At 41.8% G+C, this 9,141-nt stretch overlaps 2 protein-coding genes across 10 annotated transcripts in view; one reads left to right on the top strand and one right to left on the bottom strand.

Annotated features, from left to right (window-relative positions):
* Positions 1 to 476: 476 nt before the first annotated feature.
* On the bottom strand, positions 477 to 6,332 carry thap7 (THAP domain containing 7). Of its 9 annotated transcripts, XM_042226938.1 has the most exons (6): positions 6,210 to 6,243; positions 5,119 to 5,198; positions 3,891 to 4,094; positions 3,638 to 3,775; positions 3,380 to 3,490; positions 477 to 2,170 (listed from the first exon to the last, which is right to left on the bottom strand). In XM_042226938.1, exons 3-6 carry the CDS (start codon positions 3,896 to 3,898, stop codon positions 841 to 843), a joined length of 1,587 nt encoding a protein of 528 aa, XP_042082872.1. In that variant the 5' UTR covers positions 3,899 to 4,094; positions 5,119 to 5,198; positions 6,210 to 6,243; the 3' UTR covers positions 477 to 840. The 9 variants fall into 9 exon arrangements, with proteins under 9 accessions (XP_042082872.1, XP_005937874.2, XP_005937872.2 ...); XM_005937812.3 differs by lacking the exon at positions 3,891 to 4,094 and having other exon boundaries at positions 6,210 to 6,332; XM_005937810.3 differs by lacking the exon at positions 3,891 to 4,094 and having other exon boundaries at positions 6,223 to 6,328.
* Positions 6,333 to 7,740: 1,408 nt separating this feature from the next.
* Positions 7,741 to 9,141, top strand: part of arhgef1a (Rho guanine nucleotide exchange factor (GEF) 1a) — a gene marked incomplete in the record, with an annotated part of 43,699 nt that continues 42,298 nt past the window's right edge. Inside the window, 1 exon segment of the mRNA XM_005937813.3 lies at positions 7,741 to 8,006. Within this exon segment, the coding sequence (XP_005937875.2) occupies positions 7,944 to 8,006 (63 nt within the window).

Genomic DNA, 9,141 nt, shown 5'->3' with positions numbered 1-9,141 from the left:
AGCCAGCATTTAATACAGGTGTAATGTCAGGCGGGGCAGCCCTGAAGGAAGGAGATTCCCTTCTCTACCATACACTGGATGCTTATATTCTTAAAAGAGCTCCGCTGTATGTTTAAGTCTTCTAAAGAAACGCCAGCAGTATGAACTATGAACTTTTAGCTCTAAATGTACAGTTACACCGATTAAAGTAGCTACCATCTCTGAAAAGTTTTAATGGTGAGTGGGAGCTGCGAAATGTACTGCTTGTACTTCCTGACCTTGTTTCCTGTCATTTGTGCAAAATATCTGCAAACCTTTGGACCTCAGCTCAGCAAAGCAAAAGCGTAGAGCTTAGAAGAGGAAGTAGAGACGAGAGCAGGGTGAGCATAATGCCAGGAACTTGGATTTAAGCTGTGTTTTCAATGGTTTGGCTGATGGCACAGATGGCTGAGCATTTTTAAGGCGTAATAGAGAGAGAATAGGAGAGGCTGTTTACGCTGCTACAACACGGCAGTAAGGGTATACTAGTGTTTTAACCAATCATATCTGTAATACTATGTTGACTAAAAACTGAAGGTTGATTCTGGGGTTATTCTTTAAGTTTGAACTGTTTCATTATCATAAAAACAATAATAAACCAGAGGTGTGCTTCTCTGCTGTGAGGCACAGCACTCGTGTGTGCGACAGGTAGAGTGTCATCATGTGGCTCTCTCAATCACTGTCATGGGTACAGCTAAATAAAGGTGTGAGGACCAATGACTGAGCCCAAATCTATGGGCTGTGTACATACAACACATTCAACCTGCTGCCAGATTGAAATGTGCAGTCACATTAAAATTATACAGATATATATAATCCTTGTCAGTTTGTAAACTCGGTGCTCAGTTGAAGGTGGAAACCCTCCAGGTGCTCTTTAAGTTTCATCCTGACATCGTCCCGTATTTCCACTAACGCACCATTTGAATTCTGCTCGCTGTGTTGATCCGGTGACGACTCAACTCTGGACATGCCTCCGCTGCTCTCTGTTAAGTATTCCACACCTTTTAGATCCAGTTCTGACAAAAGAGCGCTTTTTTCTTCGCCGGCCACGTTCTCCATCTTGACAAAACGTTGCGGCTTGTCGTCAGTCGGGACAGTCAACAAGATCACCCGCCCGTCTGCGCTGTCCTGTAACCATAGCAGCTGGTGCTGCAGGTCGCGGTGGTGATCTTGACTCGTCACGTCAGACTCTCCGTGGCGTTTGTCAGAGAGCAGCAGCTTCTGCTGAGAGCCTAGATAATGCAAACTCTGCTCGTCAGTTTTAAGAAAGCACACTCCAGCTGAGACTATATGCTGAACACCTGGATTTTGCAACAAAACTTGGGAACTTGTTACACTGGTATCACTGGTTTCTACGTCTTTCCAGGTTGTTTCTTGCTGCCTATCTATCTGAACGTGATCCACATTTTCAGCTGTGTCACAGGAGCTTGTTGCAACATTTCTCTGGGTGTTCGGTGAGTCCTCGTGCTCCAAATGCCCACCACTCTGCCCCTGCCCTTTTCCACAGTACAAACAGTTTCCCTTGTCCGTCTCAGACCAGCTACTGGACTCTGGTAGAAAATTACATCCTGTCTCCATTTGATCAGCACATTTGTCCTCAATCAACTTCATATCTTTGGATTTAGCCTCATTCTCCTCTAGGTCAGGCTCTCCTTTGTGCTGTCTTTCTTCTCCCCCCTCTATGCAGCTTCCCCTGTTTTTGCAACCATTCTGTGACAGAAGCAGAATGTGCTTTAGTCGCTTATCACGGAGCCCCAGCACGGTGCTCCGCAGACGGCTTTCCCTCCGCCTGGCTGCATGCAGTTGTCGTAGGGCTTTTTCCAAGCAGTCTACAACTTGGTCATAACGTCTCCTCCACAACAGGGGACAGAGCTGAGCGTAGCTGTGCTCCTTTGACAAGTAGAAGCCTGGAGGGGGGGGCAGACGTCTCATGTAACGTGACGGGGAAACGGGTCGAGACTCTGGAGGTGGAGGACCGAGTTCTTGCTGCGACAGCTGCTCCAACCCTGATGTTTCTTGAGAAAATCCAGGCATGTCTTGAGTAGTCTCCTCAGTGGAGCTCACTGACTTTTCAACTGTGGGTTCTTCTGCAGTGTGACGCTGGTTGATCTCCTGATGTGTGCCATGCTGTGCTCCTGAGTGGGAACTCTTCCTGCAGAAGAAACTGTGACAAATTAGTTTTTCCTGGACAATCAAATAGCCACTAACACTACAGCCGTCTAGCAGATTATGGATGACTGTATTCTTTTTTATTTCTATTCAAACTGCAAATGCAGTAAAAGCATAAACTGAACATTGTGGACCTCAACATAACCGATACAGTGTGGAACCATCTTGACAGAGAATGAAACAACAGTTATCTTTAAACACTAATGTTAATGTGTGTTTGCACATCTTTAAATGTTTGCAGCCTTTCCTGTTTTTCTAGAAACACATGAAGAAATGAGTGACGGCTCAAAACCTTCACAGCACTGCAGGCTGTGAAGGTTTAACATCTCACATCTGTCACCACTGAGTGCTTCAGATTCATTCACTATTTCACATCTATCTTTTCTTAAACATTTATTTTTTCCTATTTTCTATTCACTATATCATTTCTATTTTTATGATTGATTTTTCTCTGTTCATTTTAATCATCGTGGCAAACCTTTATGCAGCATCACAGTTGTCACAGGATGCTAACATGGTTGATTTCTTCCCTGTTTTTACCCTGACTGCTATGCTGACAGATGTCATGCTAACTGTAGGCCACACCCAGCTGCCCAGCTGGGTGTGGCCTTCCACTGGGGTTCAAAACTTTAGGCACTCATTCATCAACACCTGCTCATTATGGTTTTTCAGTATGGATATATTTTCCCTATTCAGGGATCACTTATAGTCATCTCAGATGATTACTTCAACCTTAATTAAAGTAAATCCCTCATCTCATCACCTCAAAGAGCTGGTCCTAGATCAGCCAGCTGGTCTCAGATCTTTTGCATGTAGAGCTGACCCCAGCACGTACTCGGTGCTCGAACCAAGAATCAGAGAGCTGCTGGAATTCTCATGTTTTCCTGATACTTGGTAACTAAAGTAACAATTTCTTAGTTTATTGTAACTTATCATGTACTAATTATTATGCTAAATTACACCAAAAATCATTGCACTTTTGACTTGCAGGCATACCTGATGCTCCCGTAACAGAATCAGAAGAATAAAAGCGAACGTTAGAGTTGGTCTGTTCTTTCACAGAGCATCCTCACAGAGTGGGAACTGAAGCAAAGACTATGTTTAAATAACTATAAAATAATGAATCAATTCAGGAGCTCAGAATCTGCTCACAGATGATGACAAACTATCAGCCTGTGTGAGGTTTGATTACCTGACAGGGATGTTGTCTTCTTTCTGCTGCCTTCCTGCTCTTTTGTGTTTGGCTGCTGGAGGGAAATCAAATAAAGTAGGAACTGCATCTTCCTTTAGTCGTCTGATTCCACTGTGTGAAAGGGTCAAAAGAAATACTTAGGCTGCTATCGCAACACTGCCATAACTGAAAACTACACCAGCAGTTAATAACAGAAAATTCTGGTTTTAGCTGAAGTGGTATCTGTAACCTGTGAAAGTCCGGCTGGTCAATACACACCTGCTTCCACTCAGCTCAAAACTCTCGGGTGGGAAGTGCTTTGAACAAAAATAGACAAAGTCCGTCTGAGGATCCCAGGAGTCTGCGCGGTGAGAGTTACTGATCCAAAGGTTTCTCCGAGCTGCTCCTTTGGGTAACCTAGTCAGCCACAACATCAGTCTGTGTTACATCAAGCTTCCATTTCAGGTCAAGTTCAATAAAGATATTATATTATAATATTTCAAAGAACATAACGTCACAACATCATCAGTACATCTCCATTTGAATGTGAATAACACTGGAGTCGCACTGGGGACCTGGACACCATGACACAGCCAAATTCACTGCGACCACGTGCCATGAACTTCCTGTTGAAAGCGTTGCTTTGACGATGGCGACCAGGTGTGTGACCACTCGCAGAGAGATACTGGTGCATCAAAACTCAACAGCAACGTGATGGAGCCTGTCTGCTGAAGGTCTGAATGGGGTCAAAGTGGCAGTCACAGCAGGTACAACAAGTACTGAAATACTGTGTAATTTTAAAAGTGTGTATATAATGTTTATTCTGTGTATTTATTATCTCACTCTTACTGCCTGTTGATGCCCTGTCCTTCTCTTCAAAGTCATGCTGCTCTGTTGTACGGTAACTGCCCCTTGGGGACTGTCCATGCTATTCGCACCTCTCTTTCTTCTTCATGTGTTACTTTTTCCTGAGTCATTTCTCATTATTACACATGACCTAATTTATGGACATCTATGGTTTGATTTCTTTGCATGTGTGGATTGGATGGGTTGTTACCAACATCTGGTGTGAATTTCACGTCAATAGCACCTTTACAAATAAATTTGGTTATGTTTTCCACACTTATTGTACCTGCTGTACATGCAATCTGTTTGTGATAACATGGGAATTAACTTTGTTGCTGCCTGTTGTGTTTGTTTTGTCTGTATACACACAGGTTCACATTAACTACTTAGATTTATATTTCAGTCAGAACCTCATAGATTAGACACATTCAGACAGGTTGCCTTCCACCAGGCAACCCGCGTACTCGCTTCGCGATTCAGCGTTTGAGGGTGTTGTACATGTGGCTCAACTACTTGCAACCTCTTTCCAAATGTGAAAAATTAAATCAACCGTTGATTTTTCTAGTTATAAGGAGGTTGGGTATTATTATGATTAACTTCTCTAACTTTCCACATATTGCTCAAATAAATTATTCTAATCATGTTATAAAACCCACAAAGTACTACAGCTAAACTCATGTCTTCTGGTTCCAGTTTTACAGAGCTTAATATTAACTGTATTTTGACCTGAACGTCAGCCTTGTGTATTACTGAGTGAATATGAGAACAGGAGAAATATAGATGTGCAGATGATTTGTGAGCTTTTGAGTTCCTCTGTTTCATTCATGTGTCTAAATGTGTGAAAGACAGAATGTGAATAAAAACAATAACTGGTTACTACACTCTGACCCAAACATAATGTGTAAAGTGCTCACTTGTGAAAGGTGACGCCAGCATTTCGAGTCTCATGGTTGTCCCTGGATTTGCAACCCCCTGCTGAACAATGTCTTGGCATCTGAAAGTAAAACAAAGAGTAGAAAAAGTAGAGAAATGGAGAGCTTATCATGGAAGGGGGTGTTGTTTAGCAGAAAACACATTTTACTGCTTCGAGATGGAGATTTTATTTTGCTTTTTTAGTCTTATTGACCGTCAGTATCAATTCCTTTCTCTGCCTACCAGCTTTAAAATGGTAGAAAACATTTACTCTGTATCGTATCAACTGACAGCAAGTGAAAAAAAGAAAAAAGAAATTAAAGACGGATGTTTGAATTTTTGTGTTTTTATTTTTTCCTCCCCAGCTCCTTAGTGTCCAACAACATTAAGCATTCGTCTGACTAAAGTCCTGTTTTCCATTGAAAAGCTGCTTCAGGCTAACAAACAGATTAATACTCATTCTCCTGAATCGAAAGCTTGCAGTTTTTCATTTAAACGTTTCTCTAAATTTGAGTCAAATTTTTAAAAGGGGGGGGGCATCATCATATGGACACGCTACACCTAACACAGGCGGGGGGGTCATGCCTGTGTTGGCGTGCTCCCAACATTAGCATTAAGAATACGATCGATATCGAAAAGGATAGAAATGTTTTTGTTTCCATCCACCCCACAGTTGTTCCAAACTTCATGCACCGCCCCCTCCTCATTCGTCCAATCACGGAGTTGCTGATCGCGGTGTGTAGTATCGATACGTTTGCCGCTTATCTGTGACCATCTCGGATGTCTGAATCATACCTGATTAACCCAAGTCCCCATGCAGCTTCAAACAATCGAGTAAACGGGACTAGCTGGTCCTCGATCACCTGACGGTGCAGGTTCAGGTACACATGACCGAGCCGCCTGGAGGCGCGTCACACAGTACGTTACACTGGACATTTAACAGGGTTTTCTGCTGTTTCTGTAACGAGCAGGCGAAGGGCCTAAAACACGAAGCCGCCATTACGGAAGGTCTTACTTTCGGTTGTAACGCATTTCAGTTCACGGAAGTGTATATTATTTAAATAATAACATTAATAATAAAAAAAATATCAACCCCAGCTGTTGACCTCAGAATGATGGCTGAATTTTTTTCTTCTTTCTTCATCTTCCGCTTCCTCCTTCTTCCTCCTGCCCTGCTCTGCCACTTTTACCGCCGTATACCTGATGGTCGCATTACTGCCACCTACTGGACTGGAGTGTAAGCAGGAACGCGTCCTTTCTGTGGTTCTGCCCCCCCAGACTAAAATTTGAACTGCTGTCCTCATATAAAGCCACCTCTCTCTCTCATACTTATCAGAGATGAGGGAGACATAAACTCTGATACATAAATTCTTCATATAGTCACTCTGAATTATAATTTCCTTAATTTTTACACTGGGTGCTTTCCTATTACTCTTAGTGTTCATTTTAAATTTAAACAGTATATTTATATTGTGTTGCAAATAATGAAATATCTTGTCATTCTTTACAATATAAAGAGCCATGAGGCGACTGCTATCATGATTTGGCGCTATATGAATAGAAAAGAATAGAACAGAATAATTATTACTACTATAAGTGCTACTGTAATGTCAGCTGTGATACGTATTTCAGTGAAGGTGGATGGTTGACAGCCTGCCAGCTGCCTCGCTGTCCACAGAGTCATCGCGTCACAGATTATTTCCTAACAAAAATAACTTCAATTTCAAACAAACAAACAAAAAACAAGTTGTCTGAGTGCCAAAGGTTCAGCAGACCTGCACTGTGCTACTATGGTCAGTGGTCATAGTAACATAGTAAAATAAGTCCACTGAAGGAATAGGGAAAAGCATACTAACAGTGCAGTCAATACTTGGATAAATAACTGTTGTTATTTATTTTTTTCCATTATTACATGTTGCGCCATATGTTAATATGGGATGTGCTCACATACATATATGTCCATGTTTGAAGTATGAAACCTACCAGCCAGCACACGGTACCATCACTGCATACCCGATGGACTAAAATGCACCTTGTGTAAATGCATCCACTGCCGAGCACCATATGGACACGCTGCACCTAACTCAGGCGTGGGTAGCAATGTGAATATGTTGGAGATGTAAATGCAGTGCGTTTTATAACTGTCCTACAGGAAACACCTACATCCTTGTCTGGGCATTTAATTGTGTGATCAAAAAAATCCTTTTTTGTTAAAAAACAAACAAAAAACTCCCAAACATGTCATGATGCGTTACAACACCAGTAATCCAAACTTTGTTACCCTCAATATCAGAGACTGTGTGATCATCTGTAAGGGCCACAGGTGAGTGGATCACACAGTCACTGGTCGTTGTTCAAACAAACAGGTTCATGTGTGAACCTGTTTGTTTGACTCCCATAATGTTTTTATTTACAGGCCAAACACATTTATAAATTTAATAGTTAATAGTTTTACATATTTTCATCGTCTTGGTAGCTATTGTAAAATTTCAAGTTTTTAAAATGGTTTCATTTTGCTGCTCAGCAAACAGCAAATGTAGTCTATACTAAAATTTCACAGACGGACGAACACTGTGTACGTGTGTGTGTGGATGCGTATGTGTGTGAGTGTGAGGGGGCGGTGATGATTCAGAAGTCAGATTTCTCACAGGAACAGTCACTTCACTAAAAGCAGAAACACACTGCAGTTGGCTAGTGAGGACAGACTATTCTTTTTTCTCTTTGATGGAGAATTGAATGATTTACAGAAAACTATACAAACTTTCAAACTGAATATTTTATTTCGACTTGCTCACTGCTTTTTCAGTCGGTCTTGAGAAAGTGCGTTATGTCCAGAGTTACCAATCTGTCAAAACTGCGTCAGGAGAGGATGCGGGAGATCAACCTGCGGGTAAGTTGGCATGTTCTCGACCGAGTTCTGCATTAATAATAAAGACTACAGCATCGGTGGCAAGTGTTGGACATATTTTGACGACAGGCAAGAAAGCACATTTACAAAATCTTGTGATTGTTAGAATGTGTGTTCATTAATACAGTATTGTAGGTCATAGACCGTAGCAGTTCATGGTTTTGTCTCCACCCCCACTCACTTCCTCACTCCTTCACCCGCGTTTGCACTCTGAACCATAAATTTGGTCATTTCCGTGTTGTGACAGAGAGCCAGCTCTTGAAAGACATGAGCACAGGGCTGGCAGATCACTGGGCCTTATGTAGCTGCATGGGCTGCAGCTAAGTCTACATGCAGCATGTAGGTGGTTGTGAGTATGTTTGCTTGTACACTGTGTGCGAGCTCCTAGGACTATATTCGACTATAGCAACTGTTGCCATAGAAATGGCTGTGACTGTGTGCTGTTACCAGTTTCTGTTGAGCTTTCTTGGCGCAACAAAGACATTTTCTTTGTTGGGCACAATGTCTTGTCTCCAACCTCCATGCTTGGGGACACGACTTGCGATGAGGCAGACTGGGGTGGTGGTTCCCATTTTCGAGATGAGGAGCTGAAGGAATTGTTCCAATTACAGGTTGTTTCACACTGCTCAGTCTTTCTGTGATGTTTCTTCGAAACTATGATTCATTAAGTGTGCTGTGTATTTTCAGCATTCCCAAAAAGTGCTATAGGGAAGTCTAATATGATTTTACTGGACCTCTGAAATCGTCATCAGGGTCAAGAAGGTCAAACTTTCAATCGATCAGACTTTCATAAAAAGTGTTTTATCTTTAAAACTGTGCTTAAAATCCCCCTGCCTTGGTTTTTATTGCCAACATTAACATTAGCACGACCTTAAAATGGCCTCTAATGATTGAAAGCTTTCCAGTGTGGCTGAATTAAAGCAATTCAGTTCAGTTTTATTTATACAGTGTCAAATCACAACAACTGCCTCAAAGTGCATTATATTGTAAGGTAAAGACTAGAGGTGGGAATCACCATATATCCCACGATACGATATTATCACGATACTTAACGCACGATACGATATTATTGCAATTTTTAAAAATATTTTGCGATATTCAGATTCTGTACATAAAG

The sequence above is a fragment of the Haplochromis burtoni genome, unplaced genomic scaffold (assembly GCF_018398535.1).
Source record: "Haplochromis burtoni strain Fernald_Lab_line unplaced genomic scaffold, NCSU_Asbu1 Contig_235, whole genome shotgun sequence".
Lineage (NCBI taxonomy): Eukaryota > Metazoa > Chordata > Actinopteri > Cichliformes > Cichlidae > Haplochromis > Haplochromis burtoni.
Note: the sequence above shows the minus strand (reverse complement) of the source record. Positions and strands in the feature narration are given on the sequence as shown.